The sequence below is a fragment of the Balaenoptera acutorostrata genome, chromosome X, assembly GCF_949987535.1.
Source record: "Balaenoptera acutorostrata chromosome X, mBalAcu1.1, whole genome shotgun sequence".
Classification (NCBI taxonomy): domain Eukaryota; kingdom Metazoa; phylum Chordata; class Mammalia; order Artiodactyla; family Balaenopteridae; genus Balaenoptera; species Balaenoptera acutorostrata.
Genome location: NC_080085.1, coordinates 57917747 through 57938992, shown reverse-complemented (window position 1 = coordinate 57938992; position 21246 = coordinate 57917747). Strand labels below are relative to the sequence as shown.

General features: G+C 36.7%; 1 protein-coding gene across 3 annotated transcripts in view; it reads right to left on the bottom strand.

Annotated features, from left to right (window-relative positions):
- Nucleotides 1-21246, bottom strand: part of AR (androgen receptor) — a 181496-nt gene that overhangs the window by 40620 nt on the left and 119630 nt on the right. Inside the window, exon 2 of one of the 3 annotated variants that reach the window (XM_057539094.1) lies at nt 13199-13214. The exons of the other annotated variants lie outside the window; for them this stretch is intronic. Within the exon in view, the coding sequence (XP_057395077.1) occupies nt 13199-13214 (16 nt within the window). The remainder of the gene's footprint in view (nt 1-13198; nt 13215-21246) is intronic. 3 annotated transcript variants of the gene reach the window in all.

The following is a 21246-nucleotide window of genomic DNA, read 5'->3' as shown; positions in this document are numbered from 1 at the left end:
AAAGTAGTGCTTGACTCCTCAGTTATGAAAATGGCCTCAAGGTATTGAAATGACATGCCCCAAATCACAGGAAACTGGTAGAGCCAGCACAAGATCTAGCAAATGCATCCAATGGAGACATGTTGTGGGTGGGTGTAGTCTCAAGACTGAGCACTCTGAGGATGTTAAGTATCTTTGTTGATTGTCTAGTAAGTGTATGGCCTTCTCAGTTGACAAAAGAACTGTGTAAATGGGATCTGGGCCTGCTCCAAGATGGTCCTAGAAGGTCCTCTGTTCCCATGCTGTAGCCAAGGTGACTGAATAATTAACATAGAGATCACAAACTACAATCCATCTTCTCCTCCTCAGATTCTACAAACATTACACCTGGCTCTTTGACACTGTTGACCTCCAACAGCAAAATTTTATCAACAACCTATAATCAGTGTCACAAAAAATGTCATTGTGAAAACTCTGGCAAAATATAAAAACCCCTCTCACATGCTGAAGGAGGTAAGTCCAAACTGTAGAACTACAAACAGATCGCACATTTAGTTGATAGCTCTCTTATTAGAACAGCTCAAACCCTTTATTCCTGTGAAAGGTCACATAATGAGCTGATATGAGGTCCTCTGCATGCCAGCTGGCTCTGAAATTCTTGACTGCCTGATAGTGTTCTGCATTTTTCTTCATGGGTCCTATTCTTCCATCATAAACCTTAAGTCTGATTCAAAGCTCCAGCAGAAACAAAGGTCACAGGACAGCCTTCAGATATTTTCTCCAGAGACTCCCCATTTCTATTGTTTTCTGTCAGCCCCGTTGGTGCTGCCATGCAGTATGAGCTGAGGTCAACGTCTTATTAGGCTTCTTTCAATTTGTTCATTGTGAAAAATCCTATTTGGAGCAGAGGGGGTAAAGTAGGGGAGTTACCCACCATCTGTGGCACCACATCATGCAAATGAGAAGAGGGTCAAGTCATCATCTTTATTATGCACCTATAGAGAAGATTAAAGAAGTAGGACTTCTCATACTTCATAAATAGAGTGTTAGTGCAGGGCCTATATAAACAAAACTAAAAACAAACAAAACAAAACAAAACACCTTTATTGAGGTATGTAAAAGAAGACCGGAATTAAATGGAAAGATGTACAGTGTTCCTGGATGGGAAGATGCAATACTGAAAGGATGCCAGGTTTTCCCCCAGTGAAATCTATAAATTTAAACCAACCCAAACAAAATTTTGGCAACATTATCCCAAAGTTTATCTAAAGGAATAAAATGTGTGATATTGCCAAGATATTTTTGAAAAAGAAGAGTAATGAGACTTTTCCTACTAGACATTTAAAGTATTATAACGCCATAATGATTACAACAGTTTGGTATTGACTCAGCATAGATCTATCAGTGCAAGAGACCAGAAAAGCCAAAAACAGACTCTGCACATGTAATATGTCATTCTAAATCAGTAAAGAAAGGATGATTTATTCATTAAATGGTGTCAGAACAACTTGTTATTCATTTGGAAAAGATAATAAAGTTAAATTACTAGTTGAAACCAAAATAAATTCCAGATGGATTAAATATGTCAATAAAAAAAAAACAAAAACAAAAAGGAATTATTGAAATATTGTTAGATATTGAAATATTGTAGGTGAACATTTTTTAATTTTTGAATGTCCAAAAGGGATTTTTAAAACATGGCAATAAAGAATACATAAGGGAAAATTCTGACAGACTCGACTGGAAAAAATTTAAACTTTCTTATGTGAAACAAACATAATAATACAATTTAAAGACAATCATGAACTAAAAAATACATATCAGTATCAAGTATGTAAAAGCAGTGATCAATTTCCTTGACATATAAAGATGAACAATACAACAGAAAGATGGGCAACAGACATGAACAGGCAATTAAAAGAAGAACCACAAAAGATCAGTAAGCATATGAAAATTGTGCAATTTCAATTTTATTAATAATTATAGAAATACAGTTTAAATAAGATATCATTTTCACAAGGAAGACTGGTAAAAATTTAATACTAATTACTGGTGAAAAGGTATTGTTAGTGGGTGTGTAAACTTTTTAGAGAGCAATTTTGCCATATACCTAAAAAAATTAAATTCACATAAATTTCAACCAGTAATTCCACTTTTGGAATGTTTTATAAGAAGATAATAAGTTAAGCACAAAAAAGTAGTTCAATGTAGCATTATTTAAACAGGGAATGCAGTCAGCCCTTCGTAGTCATGTGTTTCACATCCGTGGATTCAACCAACCATGGATCGAAATTTCAACTGTATTCATTCTATTATGCCAGTTTATTTTTATTATTTATTTATTTGTTTGTTATTCATAGTTATGTTCTCTTTTTCATTGCACTATAGTGACATACAGAATTATATTAGTTTCAGTTGTACAACATAGTGATTTGACGTTTATATACTTTAGGATTTAATCACCATGATAAGCCTAGTAACCATCTGTCATCATACAAAGTTATTACAATATTATTGATTATATTCCCTCTGCTGTGCATCAGAGCCCTGTGACTTATTTTATAATTGGAAGCTTTTATCTCTTAATCCCCTTCACCTATTTCTCCCAACCCCTCAACCTCCTCGCCTCTGGTGACTACCAGTTTGCTCTCTGAATTTATGAGTCTGTTTTGTTTTTTCATTTGTTTTTAAAAATCCACATATAAGTGAAATCATATGGTATTTACCTTTCTCTGTCTCACTTAATTCACTTAGTATAATACCCACAGTATATATACACCACATCTTCTTTATCCATTCTTCTATTGATGGACGCTTAGGTTGCTTCCATATCTTGGCTATTGTAAATGATGCTGCAATGAACATAGGGATACATATAATCTTTTTGAATTAGTGTTTTCATTTTCTTCAGATAAATACCCAGAAGTGGAACTGCTGGATCATATGGTAGTTCTATTTTTAATTTTTTGAGGACCACCCATACTGTTTTCCATAATGGCTGCACCAATTTACAATCCCACCAATAGTGCATGAGGGTTCCCTTTTCTCCACATCCTCTCCAACACTTGTTTTTTGTTTTTATTTTAGTAGATCTTTATTGGAGTATAGTTCCTTCACAGTACTGTGTTAGTTTCTGTTGTACAACAAAGTGTTTCAGGCATATGCATACATATATCCCCATATCCCCTCCCTCTTGATCCTCCCTCCCACCCTCCTTATTCCGCCCCTCTAGGTGGTCACAAAGCACAGAGCTGATCTCCCTGTGCTATGCTGCTGCTTCCCACTAGCTAACTATTTTACATTTGGTAGTGTATATATGTCAATGCTACTCTCACTTCGCGCCAGCTTCCCCCTCCCCTCCGTGTCCTCAAGTCCATTCTCTATGTCTATGTCTTTATTCCTGTGCTGCCACTAGGTTCATCAGTACCGTTTTTTTTTTACCTTCCATATACATGTGTTAGCATACGGTATTTGTTTTTCTCTTTCTGACTTACTTCACTCTGTATGACAGACTCTAGGTCCATCCACCTCACTACAAATAACTCAATTTCATTTCTATTTATGGTCGAGTAATATTCCATTGTTGTCTTTTTTTTTTCTCTTTTTGTTTTTGTTTTTTTGTTTTTTTTTTAAACATCTTTATTGAAGTATAATTGCCTTACAATGGTGTGTTAGCTTCTGCTTTATAACAAAGTGAATCAGTTATACATATACAATATATTCCCATTTCTCTTCCCTTTTGCATCTCCCTCCCTCCCACCCTCCCCATCCCACCCCTCTAGGTGGTCACAAAGCACCGAACTGATCTCCCTGTGCTATGCGGCTGCTTCCCACTAGTTATCTATTTTACATTTGGTAGTGTATATATGTCCATGACACTCTCTTACCCATTGTTGTCTTTTTGATGATAGTCATTCTAACAGGTGTGAGGTGATATCTCACTGTGGTTTTGATTTGCATTTCTCTGATAATTAGTGATCTGCATTTCTCTGATAATTAGTGATGTTGAGCACCTTTTCATGTGCCTGTTGGCCATCTGTATGTGTTCTTCGGAAAAATGTCTATTCAGGTCCTCTGCTCATTTTTTGGGTTGTTCGGGGTTTTTTTTTTCTGTGATGTTGGCTTGTGTGAGTTCTTTTTATATTTTGGACATCAACCCCTTATCTGAAATATCATTTGTAAATATCTTCTCCCATTCTGTAGGTTGCCTTTTTGTTTTGTCGATGGTTTCCTTCACTATGCATAAGTATTTTAGTTTGATGTAGTCCCATTTGTTTATTTTTGCTTTTGTTGCTTTTGCCTGAGGAGACAGATCCAAAAAAGGATTGCTAGGACTGATATCAAAGAGTGTACTGCCTTTGTTTTCTTCTAAGAGTTTTACAGTTTCAGGTGGACTACGCCATTTTATATAAGGGACTTGAGCATCCACATATTTTGGCATCCACCAGGGCTTCTGGAACCAATCCCCAGCAGATACCAAGGGACGACTGCATTGGAAAAATTTAAATGTCCAACATTAAGAGAATAATTAAATAAATTATTCTATATTCATGCAAAGGAACACTGTGCAGTCAGTGTCTTATTTTTTAACTTGGAAGGATATTCACAATATACTATTTTATTCAAAAAACAACAATGGTGTTATCAAACAACATATTTTATTGAATCCCACTTTTAAAACTTAAGGCTTTAGAGAATATCCATTCAAGTTATTTTATTCTTTTGTGGTGAACCTTTTTTACTAATGAAACATTACATAGAGGCCTCATGTAATGTAACAGATGAAAATTAAACTTAATGTGCCTGAAGCAGGCATATGAAACTTAGAACTTCTGCTAGACCTCTCTTTTTCTCCCCTTCTCTGCAGCTTTATCACTGTGGTACACCTTAGAGAAACTCTATAGGACTCCCCAGGGCTTTGTGGAAAAGTTTAGAGACCTACGTGACTTAGTCCAACCCTCAGTATCTCCTATTTCACAGATTAAGAAACTTAGACTCAGAGAATGGAAAAAACTTGCTTAAGGTCATACCATGAGTCAATGTCAAAGTAGCAACAAGAATCCATGTCTCCCTATCCCCAGCCTAGCAGTTCAGTGCTATTCTCACTTAAGATAATAGATGTAAAAATAACATAAAGAATAAAGCATTATGCAGATCTTATCTATTATTATTAAATAATAAACTCCTTGAATATCAGAAGAGGCAAGGACCTCTGCAGAGATCATCTAGTCCAACACTCTTATTTTACAGGTGAGGAAATCGAGATCCAGAAAGCAGAGTGGACTTGACCAAGGTTAAACAATGCGTCAATGACAGTGATGGAACTAAAACTCAGGTTTTCTGCCCACAATGTTCTTTGCACATTTGCTTTATTACTTCAAAATCATTTTCATATTCATTATCTTGCTGAGCCTTTCTTCAAAGTAGGGAGGGTACAGAAGGTTACCCTCAATTTATGAGGAAACATGAGATACAGAGTGCCTATTGAGACCAAAGAATATAGCCCAGTTTCAATCCAGGCTACCATATGCTTTCTACTGAACCACTATAAAACCAAGCAAATATTTTATTGAATATTTGCCTCTCTCCTGACTTATTTGCCCTGTATTTTCTACATATACCCATTGCCTCTTCCTAGTGTCAAGGAAGAGTAATCCTTGACTTTCCTAGAGAAAGCAATGGAGAGAGGAGGTAACCCACTGTGCTTTGGGTACAGTTCCAGGTGCCTTTAAAGATGCTGACTCACTTAATTCTTGTCAAAATTCTTCCAGGTAGCTACTATTCTTATTTTAGGGTTGAGGAAAATAAGGCTCAGAGATGCTGAATGACTCACCTACAGTTACCAGCTAATAAGTGGCAGAAGCAGAATCAGACGCCAGGTCTGTGTGACCTGTGATATAGATGCTTGTCTCTGTCAATGTGATATCTTTTCTCATATGGACCCTGACACTATATTTCAAAGAGGTAGCACAGAATAGTAAAAGATCATAGAGCAGGAAGGAGGAAGACCTGAGGACCAGCCCTGTGTTCTTACTGAATCACTATGTGACCCATATTTCTACTTCTCTTTTTCTTTTTTTCTTTTTTTTTGGCTGCGTTGGGTCATAGCTATGGCACGTGGGATCTTTCGTCGCAGTGCGGGCTCTTTGTTGTGGTGCACGGGCTTCTCTCTACTTGTGGCGTGCGGGTTTTCTCTCTCTAGTTGTGGTGCGTGGGCTCTGTAGTTGTGGTGTGTGGGCTCTGTACTTTGCGGCAGGTGGGCTCTCTCATTGAGGCATGCGAGCTCAGTAGTTGTGGCACGTGGGCTTAGTTGCCCTGTGGCATGTGGGATCTTAGTTCCCTGTCCAGGGATCAAACCCATGTCCCCTGCATTGGAAGGCGGATTCTTTACCACTGGACCACCAGGGAAGTTCCTCTACTTCTCTCTTCATCTTTTTCCCCCGATCTATAACTAGAAGGGAATATGTTAGGCATTAAGAGAATAGTAGCAGACTAAGGAAGGTAGGTTCAGAAGTCTTCTATTCACATTAGTATTTGTGATGGGAGTCTCAGAGTCCTTGAGTGTGACTCAAGGAGGGCTGAAGCCAGTCTGTATACCTATCTTGTTTTTCCAATCTCAAATCTCTTGACTTTAAGGGCTTTCTCTGAAAAACAAAGACAGTATCCTACAGAAAGAAGTAGCTAAGTGCCTCTTCCCTGAGTGACCTACATAGACTGGAAGGAGACCAAGGCCTGTTTAGGGCCATGTATCCCGTGGACATTACTTTCTCTGGGGCTGAGGCAGCCTAGAACCTCTGGCCTAATCACCCAAGGGCTCTCTTCTATGAAAAGCAATCCTAAGCATTATTGATTCCTAGTATTTTTTTTTCTCCTAGAATACTGCTCTTTGGCCTGTGGAACAGGCTAGACAACTCTAAACAACACAGTCTGTGCCCTGCCAAAGGGTACATCGTTTGTGAGAAGAACTTATAAGGTAGCTGAGTCCCTGTGATTCTAGGGCTGCAACCATTCCCCCACCTGTCCCACCTACCCAGAAACACAGATGGCCGTTAACCCAGTACCATGGATGGGCCCTCAGCTAATGCTCAACAGGAATGCTTCTTGGGAGTGGTTATAAACCCATGATCATTTTTGATTCTTCTGATGTTATAGTTAGCTCTACTGAGGGGGACAGGAATCAAGCCCACACTCCTCTTCTTGGCTTTCTGTACTTTCCACAATCTGGCCCAAGCTCCACAAAATAGAAATGTAAAGAGTACTAGACTGGCAGTCAGAACAGCAGGTGTCAAATCCCAGCTCCAAATGGCCTCAGGCAAGTATGAACCTTGATTACTCATCTAAAAAATGAGGATATAAATAATGGCATTACCTCCATCCTAGAGTTATACAAAACAAATAATATAGAATGCATGTGCAAGTGATTTGTAAAAGGGAAAATATTAGGTACATTAGATGAGTTATGTATAATGTTACTGAGTCTATCTTGTCTTCTATTTCCCTCCAAGAGCAACCTTCTTATGACTATGCTACTCTCTTCATTGGCCCCTGCCCTGGCCACAAACATTCCATCCTCTGCCTCCTGCCCCCAGTACACACACACATACACTTCTCTGTTAAAGAAAACCCTGCAGTGTTCAGTTCCAGATCACGTTCCCTAGTTACTGCAATTCATATAGACCTCCTGCTTCAAGAGGACAGCAAGTAGAAGGTGAGGCTGACAAGTTTGATGGTGGCTAGGTCATGAATAGCCTTGAATGCAATGCTATGCAGTTTAAACCTTAACACAATGAAATATTTGAATACATCATTGAATTCAACCATAGAAGATGTTTAATAACTATCCTCTGATGGTTAAAGGACAATCTTTGAGTGCATACCTACTATGTTCCAAGCACTATTCTAGGCAACCAGGGAAACAACAGTGAATAATACAATCAAAGACCTTGCCCTCAAGTTGGGTGATCTTGGTGGAAACAGACAAGTAATAAATGAGAGATAAATAATAATTTAGATATTTTCAGATGGTGGTACATATAATGAAAGAAATAACACAGAGTGCTGTGATAGAATAGGAGAGTTAATTTAGGTAGAGTGGGGAAAGATTATCTGAGGATGAGGTTTTGTGCTGAAACTTGAATAATAACACCAGACATGCAAAGAGCCAGGGGGAAAAATTCTCAAGAGAAGTAATAGCAAATACAAAGCCTTAAAGTCATGAGTGAATTTGGTGTGTTGTTGGAACAGCAAGGTGGCCAGTGTGACTGGCATATGATAAGGGAGGGGAGGTGGTAGGAAGAGGTGATTCGATGGTAGAACCAGGTAGTGCAGTGCAGTAATTCTCAACCTTGGCTGCAAGTCAGAATCACCTGGGGAGCTTTTACAAAATACTTATGCCTGGTTTCACTCCCCGTAGTTTTTATTCAATTGACTGGGGGTAAGGGTGGGCACTATGATTTTTTTTAACACTCCCCTATTGTTTCTAATGTGCAGCTAGGGGAGAGAACTGCCAATGTTGGACCTTGCCGGTGAGTTGACTGCTTATGTAGTTCTGCAGCTGACATCAGGTTAATAACAGGATGAATGTTTGACATTGAAATAGCACTTGACAATTCACAAAACTCCTTGCTTTTTTTGCTTCTCGAGAGACTAGTGAGGTTCAGTCCACTCAGATGAATAGTGTCGGGAGCACCAAACAGGTAATGTTCTTCAGATGGGATTTGGAAAGACTATCTTGGAGAAGTACAGGCTCCAACCTCACCAAGGAAAACACTATGAAGAATAGGCAGCTCACTTCTGCCAAGGTCATCTGACATTTGATCAGACACAAATTGTATGTTCTCCAGCTGTCTACCCTTAGGTTCTGTGCAGCATTGTGCTGGAATTGGTTTGTAGTGATTCATAAATACCAATTCTGAGCATCCTCACAATTTCGCATTCAGTGCTGTCATACTGGTAGCTTGAAATTGGTCCTGATAAGAGTATCTATATCATGGAAATTAGTGAACAGTACAAATATCAAGGCTTCCTGCTGACCCCTGCCCCCTTGTAGGCAGAAACCCAGTTTATTGGCACAACACCAGTCCTGCCCTTGTGGTAGCTTTACTTCCTTCTAGTTGAGTCTGACCCCCTTGTTCTTTTCTCCACACACTTTCACCTGAGCACACCTCTGGGGTTTGGTAATATGATTAGAAGCACAGTTTATGTAGCCTCAATTGCATTTTAGAAACATATTGCCATCTTCACATGCTTTACCCAATAGATGTGTTCCTGAACAGTAGTGTATAAGTCACATTTCTTTAAACTGAGCTCTCATTTGAGTGTACAGTGGGGATTGATCATTTAAAGAAACACTGTATTGAACAGTTCTGTAAGGTCAAGACAATCATTCTTTTGTAAAATTAACAGTAACTATTTCATTTATAAATTTTGTCAAATACAAATTTTGCATAGTCTTACAACCTTTGTGGAGGACAATTTGGCAAAAGCTTTCAAAATTGAAATGTACATATGCTTTGACCCAGCACATGTTTGCACATGTGTGACATGACACATATACAAGAACATTCTCTGCAACATTGTTTATAATAGCAGAACACTGGAAACAACATAAATGCTCATCAATAGATGGAGTCATACAATTCAGCCATTTAAAAATGAAGCAGTTCTGTATAAACCGAGTGGAACAATCTCTAAGATATATAGTAAAGTGGGAAAAATATGCAAAACAGCACAGAACACAAGTTGTCTGGGGAAAAATTGATATATTTTCTATATGTGTCTATAAATGAATATACTATGTATACAAGGGCACACAAGAAACTAATAAATATTGGATGCCTCTGAAGAAGAGAACTGCATGCCTGAAGGATGGGGGGCTGGAATTATTTTTCACTCTTTAACCTTTTGTGATTTAAAAATTTTGTACCATGTGCATGTATTGTCTGCTTTAAACATAGATTTAAAATAGTCACAGCTCTGTTAGGCTTCCCTGTTGCCTTGAGACAAATCATTTATACTTTCTAGGCTTCACTATCCCCATCTATACAACTAGGGGGTTAAACTCCATACTTCAGAGAGGAAACCAAAACAGGGTGTCCCCAAGCACATCCTAGTCTCCAATTTATTGATTCACCATTCACAACAGGTGTGTTTCCTGTTCACCATACTGTGCAATTAAGGAAGCTGCTTTTCTAATAGGGCCAGAGAAGGTACTTCTGTTATTGACAAAAAAAAGTTAGTTAACAAATACCTACTGAAAACCCAATGGTCCAGCCCTGTGCTGAAGTCTGTAGAGGAGAAAGAGAAATTATAGCTCTTACCCTTTAGGAGTTTGCATCTAATGGGAGATGAAATAGCAAGAATACAAAAGAGGATGAGAGAGTTATGGAATGAGGCAAGAAGGTGTAGGTCATGGCTTGACTACAGTGGCTCACTGTGAGGACATTTCTTTCTGTTGAGAAAATGATGGGGGAGCATGAGGAGGAGAATTCAGTAATCTCTCAATAAATTAATATTCATCCCAGAGATTAAGAGACTATAACATAGACTGTGAAATTTCTATTACCTGTTCTTAGCTAATTGTTAATTGGCAAAGAAATATGGTGTGGTGGCAGGAGCAAGAACTTAGGAGTCAGAGGGATTGGGTTATGAGTCCCAGCAATGTCACTTACTAGCTATGGTAAATAGCATAAACTTGGGCAAACAGCATAAACCTCTTTGAATCTGTGTCCTCCTTTGTAAAATGGGTATCATATCATCCACTTTTGCAGAGCCATGGACATTTAAAATAACTTATGTCAAGCATCTGGCAAATTTTAGCTACTTGGTAAGCAAGAGCTGTTTGAATGGTGTGCATTCTCCTGGAATCACGTGGAATGCGGGAAGAGCTGACCAAGGCTGAAGTTACTGTTGAAATCTTTATTGTGCAGCATTCAAGGACTGTACTTAATGTTATTTATTTATCAAGTGCTCCACAATAAAGAGTTTTAATAAAATTTCTCAGATTTTTCTTCCTATATAGTTCTAAAAATAAAGGTCACCTAAGATCAAATTTGAAAACTGAAATTTAATCTGCAGCTCAAACATACCCTCATTATGCTCCCTTTCTGAGGTCTATTCTGATTTGATTTACTAAAAATTCAAAAACTACTTATCAAGATGATTATAGTGTATACCTTATCAAAACACATATTTCTTGACAAGATTAATGACGCAGGTGGGGGGGGAGAAGGAGGGGCAGAGGAGGAACAGGAGGAAGAAGGGATGAAGAAGAAGGAGAAGGAGAAGAGGAAGAGGAAGAGGAGTAGAAGGGGGAAGGGAGGAGGCAGGACTAGGAGAAGAAAAAGGAAGAGACGAGAAGAAAAGAAAAAGAAAAGAAAAGGTTTATAGAACGAAAAACTCAATCCTGGGCCTCACTAAGGACCTACCGAGCTCTGTGACAGCTTCAAGAAAAGTTGAAGAAGCCATTACCACCCTCCACCAAGTGCTGCCTCACTGGGCTCAACATTACCTGTGGTGTCACCGCCACCCTTACTGAGGGTAGAAGCATTCCTGGTTGCAGGAGGGAAGATGTGAGCTTGTATCCCAATTATTTCATAGCCACCTTCTCCAAGTCTCTCTTCTCCAAGGATTATTTTGAGTTACTTCCTCTTAGGGAGTCACACTGTGATGGACCCTGAGACTAAGAAGCCAAAATTCCTTTCGGACTCTAGGAAAGCCCCCATAAAGGCACCAAAAGATTGATATGGGACACTCATAGAGGAATCAATTGAAACTATAGAGAAAGGAGCCAGTGTAATAGAGTAGGGAAAAAATAGGGCATTGTATTTCCACAAAAATCTCTGCTTACTAGCTGGAACTTTGGAGCAAGTAACTTGACTTCTCTAGACCTCAATTTAGTGCACTGTAAAATAGAGATAATAACTTATAGGTCTGCTGGGACATGTAAATGAAATAAATGAAATAATGTGTGCAAAACAACTAACACAATGTCTGGCCCTCGTAGGCATTCACTAAATATTGCAAGAGAAAGAGAAAAAGAGAGGAGTAAATGGGTAAATTTTTAAAAAATAGGACCTAGGAGAATATGTACAATTAATTGGGCAAAAGAGAGTGACAGTTGTTATATAACATCATCAGAAGACAAAATAATGGGATGCTAATAAGCTGTATAGTAAAAGAAATGCAAACAGCTTGCAAATGTTAAGTTAAACTCCTAAAATGAAAGAATTAAGAGTAGTTGCATTTCACAGCAGTAATCTTGATGGAAATGCAGAATTTTGCTATGTAAACAAAGCATAGGTAGAGCATTCCAGGCAGAGGAAATGATGTATTTGAAAAGGCATGGAGGTTGGAAAGAACCAAGATTGATGGACCAAACAAACTGTGAAATTAATGACTTGTTGCTCATCAAAAACTAAGATATTCAATTAGTCTTGACCAAACACATTGACTCCATACACTTTTTCTTTTCCTTTCTACTAAAAACAAAGTTTTTTCTTTTTACAACTACCTTAAGACAGCCAAATGGGTTTGACTGTTCCTTTCCCCAACCTGTACTTTGGCCTGCATTTTAGTGATTACTACCTGAAAGACCAGTTGCTAGAACTGACCAACAGGCATGGCCAGAAAAATGACATGTGGAGGCTAGTGGGGTATTAGAAGGAATACTGACTGCTTACTTAAAGCACTCCTGGGCTTTACTTTCCAGCCATCAGAGAATAAGAAGGCGGTGAGACTACACCCATCAAGAAAGGTCCACCCATACCATCTATTTGCCATAAAGATAATGTCTTTTCCTGCCATATATTGGGTTGGCCAAAAAGTGCCTTCGGTTTTTAAGTAAAAATAAAAGACACAGTTTTCATTTTTACCAAGAACTTTATTGAACAGCATATTCACCCTTTTGTTCCCCTACCTTCTGCTATTTTTCAGGTAACTTCATAATTCCATCTTCCCAAAACTTTTTATATTTTTGAGCAAAGAACTGTTCCAGGTACCTTTTATAGTCTTCCAGGGAATTGAAATTTTTTCCATTAAGAGAATTTTGTAAAACCAAAATAAATGGAAATCTGAAGGTGCAATGTCTGGTGAATACAGAGGATGGATCAGAATTTCCCAGGCAAGCTGTAACAGCTTTTACCTGGTCATCAAAGAAACATGCGGTCTTGCATTATCCTGATGGAAGATTATGCATTTTCTGTTGACTAATTCTGGACGCTTTTCGTCGAGTGCCGCTTTCAGTTGGTCTAATTGGGAGTAGTACTTGTTGGAATTAATAGTTTGGTTTTCCGAAAGGAACTCAAATAGAGGACTCCCTTCTAATCCCACCATATACACAACATCACCTTCTATGGATGAAGGCCAGCCTTTGGTGTGGTTGGTGGTGGTTCATTTCGCTTGACCCATGATCTCTTCTGTTCCACATTGTTGTACAGTGTCCACTTTTCACCACCCGTCACAATTTGTTTTAAAAATGGCATGTTTTCATTACGTTTCAGTAGACAATCACTTGTGGAAATACGGTCAATAAGGTTTTTTTCGCTTAACTTATGTGGAACCCAAACATCAAAGCAATGAACATAACCAAGCTGGTGCAAATGAGTTTCAATGCTTGATTTGGATATTTTGAGTATGTTGGCTATCTCCCACATGGTATAACATTGATTTTTCTTAATTAATGTTAATTAATTAATTCAATCGCTATCAACTTCAACTGGTCTACCCGATGATGGCACACCGTCCAGCAAGAAATCCCCAGCACGAAACTTCACAAACCACTTTTGACACGTTTGATCAGTCACAGTACCTTCTCCATACACTGCACAAATCTTGTTTTTTTTTTTTTTTTTTTTTTTGCGTTTCAGTTGCATTTTTACCTTTCTTGAAATAATAAAGCATAATGTGCTGAAAATATTGCTTTTTTCTTCCATCTTCAATATTAAAATGGCTGCACAAAAGTTCACCAATTTTGATAAGTCTTTTTTAAAATGCACATTGATATGACAGCTGTCACATACAATCTAACAAAATTGTTTCAAATGAAGTTAAAGACAACTAAGTGAAAAAAAAAAAAAAGACAACTAAGTGCTACTAGAGCCATCTTATGGGAAAAACTGAACGAACCTTTTTGTCAACCCAATACTTCAGTTCCCCAACAAAACTCTCACTGAAAATGTTGAAATCAACTGAATTACAAACAAAAATAATGGTCACTGACAAAATGAGAAGTCTCTCATTAATCTTAAAATTCCTCTATAATGCAGGACCCAAGAAAAATGAATACATTATTCCTTTCCATTTGTGATTTGGAAAGTCAGAAGAACTCAAAGGTACATGTTGCTAGGCTTTCCTTAAGGAAAAACAAACCAAAACCAAACAACAATTACAAAACAAACAAAAAAAACCCACCCTGGCCAACTTGAGGAACATGAGCTGACAAACAACTCTAACTTTCTGTTCTTTTTTCACTGTCCCAGGGTTCCCTAAGTATCTGAGCATCTTTGCATTTTGGAGTACATTTTCAGCACCAAGGGCACCAGAGATATTCCTGGGAAACACGGGAGTCATCTTTGGCTCCAAAACATGTAAAACGTTGATAATTCTTAATAATCTAGGGCAAGGAGACTTACAAAATTCCAGTGATGAAAGATGCTCACACTAAAACATCAGGAATCTAAAATTATTTTCAACTAATGACAGGTAGAGCTGATGTTATTCAGGTTTAGCTGTTCTCACATTGAGTGTAACCCTTCTCTGTTCCCTAAACACTCAACAGTAGGAATCAGTTCATATGTATTCAGCATCTTCCTAAATCATAAACATTTGTATCAACTCTACCTTGCATTTGTTGGTAGCTTTACAACTTACAGATAGTATTCCCATGCATTATCTTGTTTGAACCTCACAGCAATATATGAGCTATTCAGGGAAGTTATTATTATCATTTTACAAATGATGAAACTGAAGCTGAGAATGGTTAACAGAATTGCCCAAGCTCATACAGTTAAGTAAGAGATTAAATCTTTGCCACGCAGGGTATTCTCTTATTCCTATTATTTTTTCCATAGTTTTTCAAAATCCAACAAAAATGCTAAATTATAGTCACTCTGCTATGTTCCGGAAGGCATGAAAACCATTGTACCCATTCCATGAAGAGATATATAAAAATGTTAAAACCTAGACTTCTTGGAGATCAGTTATATGGGAAAGTTCATTTAGGTGGAACATTTCATTTACCTGACAATACTGGAAAAATAAAGGGTTAGAAATGGAGCATAGTATTCATTGTGCCATTCAGTGAAAAATGACTATACACCTACTAAATACCAGAATCCATACTAAACACATGCCCATGTAACAGATAAAATATTAAGATAAATCTAGGCATAATTAATTAATTGAATATCTATTAAATTCAATATTAATTAATTGAATGTCTATTAAATATTTACTCTATGCCAAGCAGTGTTCTAGATGCTAGGGATATATCAATGAACAAATAATCACAAGTTCCTATCTTGACTAACATCCATTTTAATGTGTGTGGGGAAGTGAAAGAGGTAAGGAAGCAGAAAATAAACAATACACATAATAAATTAGGAAATTAAATTGTATGTTAGAAAGCAACAAGTACTATGTACAAAAAGCATGGTAAGGGGAATGGGGAGTGCTGAGTGAAAATGAGTTTAACTTGAGTGGTGAAGGCAGGTTTCTTTGAGGTGACACTTGTCCAAAACTTGAAGGAAGTGAGAAAGTGTGCCACACAATTATCTCAGGGAAGAGCATTAATGGCCAAGGGAGCAGTTGATGTAGGTCCCTAATGTGGGAGAATACTTATCATGTTTGAGAATTGGCAAAGAAGGCAGTGCAGCCACAGTGGGGGAAATGTGGTAAACGGGGTCTGAGAGGCAACAGCAGAAGAGATCATTTGTGATCTTATAGGTCATTAACTTATAGGTCAAATACTCTTATAATAAGTGAGATGGGGATACACTGGAGAATTCTGAGTAGAGGGGAAACATGGTCTGGCTTATGTGTTTATATCACATGCAAAAAAACATCTTTCTTCTTGCTTGTCAAACAAAAAACAACATTGGGATAAGTGACCTCAGGAACAGCAGAAGGATCCTGAAAATCCAATTAATTTTCAGGGTCTTTTTTTTCCTGGACACTGTAGATATTCACTTTTTTAAAGGTTGAGGAGTGCTCGATCAAAACACTTTAGACTGGAGTAATGTCAGAGTAAATGATGAAGTGAGGAACTCCTAAAATTCTCTCCTCCATTAAATAAATTAGAAAACTGGCCAAAAGATGGTCAGAGTAAACATTTTCAGAACTCTAGAAATTAACCAAATGCTTGTAGCAATCTGAGGAGGATTTATTCAAAGGTTCATGACATTTAAACTTGCCCTATTGCCCATCATCCCCTCCCAGCTCCATAGTAACCATGAAAACCAACAGTCTGCAATGATGGTGAAAACTAGCAGCCTGGTAATCACTGGAGGAGGCAGAATGGGGCTGCGACTCCTTTAAAGCCCCCCTTTCAGAGAACTGTCACTATTTGACCGTCTGGGGGTTCCCTGAAAGACTCCATTTTCAAGGCTATGTTTATTTAACCTGACTCAGAGTTTGCCCAGTGTGAATAGCTTTTTCCCTGGGGGAGTTTGTAGAAAATAACGAGAGACAAATGTTGAACATCAAGGCTGGCTGAGTTGGTGGTAACAATTGTGGCAAACAATGAGCTAACCAAAAAGCTTAAAAAAGAGGTGGAGAAATGAGATGTCCAATGGAGGCTTTGAAAAGCTCCAACATATTGCCAGGCATCTAGAATTAGTTTGTTTGTTTTTTTAAGTCACTAAACAAGTAAACAACTAGAAGAAGAACAAACAGCAGCAACAGCAAACCATGAGGTTTGACAGGTGTAAATCCTGCCTAAGTAATTAAGTGTAATTGGATTAAACACTGCTATTAAAAGACAGAGATTTGAGGAATGAATTGGAAAAAACCCACGAGATACAACTATATTCTGTCTACAAGAGAGACCTTAGATTCAGAGACAAACTCTTTGAAAGTAAAAGAATGGAAAAAGATATTCCACGCAAAGAGCAGCCAAAGGAGAGCTGGAGTGGGTATATTATTATCAGACGAAATAGGCATCAGGACAAAAACTGTGACTAGAGACAAAGATGGACATGTTATAATGGTAAAAAGTTGAATCCATTAGGAAGACATACAATTATAAATATATGCATCTAATAACAGAGCCCAAAAAACATAAAGTAAAAACTGGTAGAATAGGTGATTAAACAATAATAGAAATTTAAAGACCCTAATTTCAATAAAGGATAAAACAAGTAAGCAGAAGATAAGAAAAGGGAAATCATGAACAACACTATAAAAATTAGACTTAACAAACATGTATAGAATGCTCCACCCCCAAAACACCACAATGCACATTCTTAAGTGCACATGGAACATCCTCCAGGAGAGAACCTACTTAAGGCCATGAAACAAGTCTCAATAAGTCTAAATGGACTGTACAAAGGATGTTCTCTTATCAAAATAGAATGAAATTAGCAACCAGAAAGTTTGAGAAATTCACAAATATGTGAAAGTTAAACAATGCAGCCTAAATAATCAATTGTTCAAAGAAGAAATCACAAGGGAAATAAGAAAATACCTTCAGATAAATTGAAATGAAAAGACAACATGCCAAAACTTTTGGAATTCAATAAAAGCAGTGCTTAGAAGGAAATTTATAGTTCTAACTGCTTACATTTACATTATTTACAGCTATTGAGAAAGATCTAAGTAACATAACCTTCTATCTTAAGACACTAGAAAAATGAGAGTAAACTAAAAAAAGAAGAAAGCAGAAGGAGAAATAATTTAAAAAATAGGACATAAATAAATGAAATAGACAATAGAAAATAAAAGAGAAAATGAACAAAACCAAATCTTGGTTCTTTGGAAAGATCAACAAACTGACAACCTGTTAACAGATTGACCAAGAGAAAAAAAAAAAAAAAAACAGGACCCAAATTATGAAAATCAGGAATGAAAGAAGAGATAATACTACTGAAATAAAGATTATTTATTGCATGAAATCTTACAGAAATAAAAAAGATTATTTAGGAATACTACAAACAATTATCTACCAACAAATTAACACAGATGAAATGAAAATTACTAGAAAGATACAAACTACCATAACTGACTCAAAAATAAATATAAATTCAGAATAGACCTATAACAAATAAAGATACTGAATTAGTAATAAGACTAATTATAGTAATAAGAATAATAAATTCCCACAAAGAAAAGCCCAGGGACTCATGGCTTTATTACTGAATTCTACCAAATGTTTAAAGAACTAATACCAATTCTTCACAAATACTTCTGAAAAAGAAAAAGATGAGGGACACTTTCCAATTGATTTTATGAAGGTATTATTACCCTGGTAACAAAACAAGACAAAGATAGTACAAGAAGAAAACTACAGATCCATTTTCTTATGAATATCGAGGTAATATCTGAACAAAATACTAGCAAACCAAAAAGCAATATATAAAAAGGATTGTTCCCCATAACCAAGTGAAATTCACCCCAGAATGTAAGGTTGGTTCAACAAACAAAAATCAATCAATGCAATATAACATTTTAACAGAATTAAAGACAAAAACCACATATGATCTGAATAGACACAGAAAAAGCATTTGATAAAAATACTTCAACAAACCAGGACTAGAAGGAAACTTTCTCAACTTGATAATGGGTATCTATGAAAAACCCACAGCTAACACCATACTTAATGGTGAAAGACTGAAAGCTTTCTGCCTAAGATTGGGAACAAGACAAGGATGTCTGCTCTCACCACTTCTATTCAACATTGTACTGGATGTTCTAGCCAGGGCAATAAGACAAGAAAAAGAAATAAAAGGCATACAGATTGGAAAAGAAGATGGAAAACTATCTCTATTCACAGATTGCATTATCTTATATGAAGAAAATTCTAAAAAATATGCAAACTAACTATTAGAGTTAATAAATGAATTCAGCAAGGATGCAGTATAATAGATCAATATACACATATTAATTGCATTTCTAGACTAGCAATGAGTAATCCAAAGTAAAATTAAGAAAAAAAAACTCCATTTACAAAAGTGTCAAAAAGAATAAAGTATTTAGGAATAAATTTAACAAAAGAACTGTGAATCTTGTACATTGAAGACAACAAAACATAACTGAAAGAAATTAAAGAACAACTAAATAAAGGGAAAGACATCTTGTGTTCATGAATTTGAAGACTTAATATTGTTAACATGACAAAACTCCCCACATTGATCTACAGATTCAGCGTAATCTCTATCAAAAACCCAGCTGTCATTTTTTTCTGAAATTGATGACGTTTTTCAAAAATTTATATGAAAATGCAAGTGTCCTAGAATAGCCAAAATCATCTTGAAAATGAAGGATAAATTTGGAGGACTCACAGTTCCCAATTTCAAACCTTATTAGGAAGCTACAGTCATCAAGATGGTGTGCTGGTTTCATAAGAAAAGATATATAGTTCAGGGGAATAGAACTGAGAGTTCAGATATAAGCTCATATATTTATGATTAATAGTTTTTCAACAAGGATACTAAGACGACTCTATTAAGAAAGAATACTCTTTTCAACAAATAATGCTGGGACAGCAAGATATTTACATGCAAAAGAATGAAGCTGGACTCTCACCTCACATCATATAAAATAAAAATCAACTCCAAATGGATCACAAACCCGAATGTAACAGTTAAAACTACAAAATTCTCTGAAGAAAGCATAGGTGTAAATGTTTGTGACCTTGGATTAGACATGAAGTTTTAGATACAACACCAAAACACAAGCAATAAGAGGAAAAAACAGATAAACTGGACTTCATCAAAATTAAAGATTTTGTTCTTTAATAGACACCATCAAAAATGAAAAGACGACTTTACAGAATGGGAGAAAATGTTTGCAAATTACATATCTGATAAGAGACTTGTATCTAGAACTCATAAAGAACACTTACAAGTCCGTAGTAAAAAAGAAATAATCCAGTCAAAACATGGGAAAGGATGTGAATAGTTATTTGTCTATAGAAGATACACAAATGCCCAACAACCACGTGAAAAGATGCATAACATAATTAGCCATTAGCTAAACACTAATCAAAACCACAACAAAATACCACTTCATACCCGCTAGGATGGGTATAAGAGTACTACTACTACTACTACTAATGTAACATAATTACACGTTGGCAAGGATGTAGAGAAATTCAAACCCTCATACACTGCTGATGGAAATGTAAAATGATGGAATCTCTATAAAAAACAAATAAACAAACAAATAAAAAAACCTTGGTCCCTCAAAAAGCTAAACATAGAGTTACCATATAACCCAGCAATTATTATTCAGTCAGAAAAAATAAAATACTAATACATATTAAAACATGGTTTAACCTTGAAAACATTATGCTAAGTGAAAGGATCCAGCTACAAACATCACATATTGTATTGTTCCATTTAGATAAAATGTCCGTTATTGACAAATCCACAGAGACAGAAAGTAAATTAGTAGTTGCCAGGGTCTGAGAGGAGAGGAAATTGGGAGTAAGTATCTTTTTGAGATGATGAAAATGTTCTGGAATTAGACAGTGGTGACGTTTGCATGATTTCTTGAACATATTAAAAACCATGAAATTGCACACTTAAAAAGGGTGAATATTGTGGCACGTGAATTATATCTTTAAAAAAATCCTAGCATGCCTTTTGGTGCCAATAATAGGAGTCAGAAAAGAAAATCAAGACTGCCTTGTAAGTTGTAGCCCAAATGATCTAATTTAAAAGCATGCAGAAGTCTTTAAAGACACTCCAAATCATTGATGAAGGCAGGTCTACTTTTATAAGGTCCTAAAATCAATTTCATACATTTGTAAGCTGTGGTAACATTAGCAAATCCCTTCCTATACATCATCTCACAACATACCCATGAAGTAGAAAGAGCAAATACCATTAACAGCTTTGCAGATGCAGAAGCACAAGTCCAGAGAGCTTCAGTGACTTGCCTAGGGTCACATGCTAGCTTTCTTTTTCCTAGTAGTGGTTTACTCTGCCATGATGCATGCATAAAGTATACTCTTCTCTAAAATAAAATGAACACTTTAACTATTCCCAATTTCTCATCTCATTCATGTCATTATCACCCATGTTCTTGCCTCCAGTGACAGCAAGATTCTAT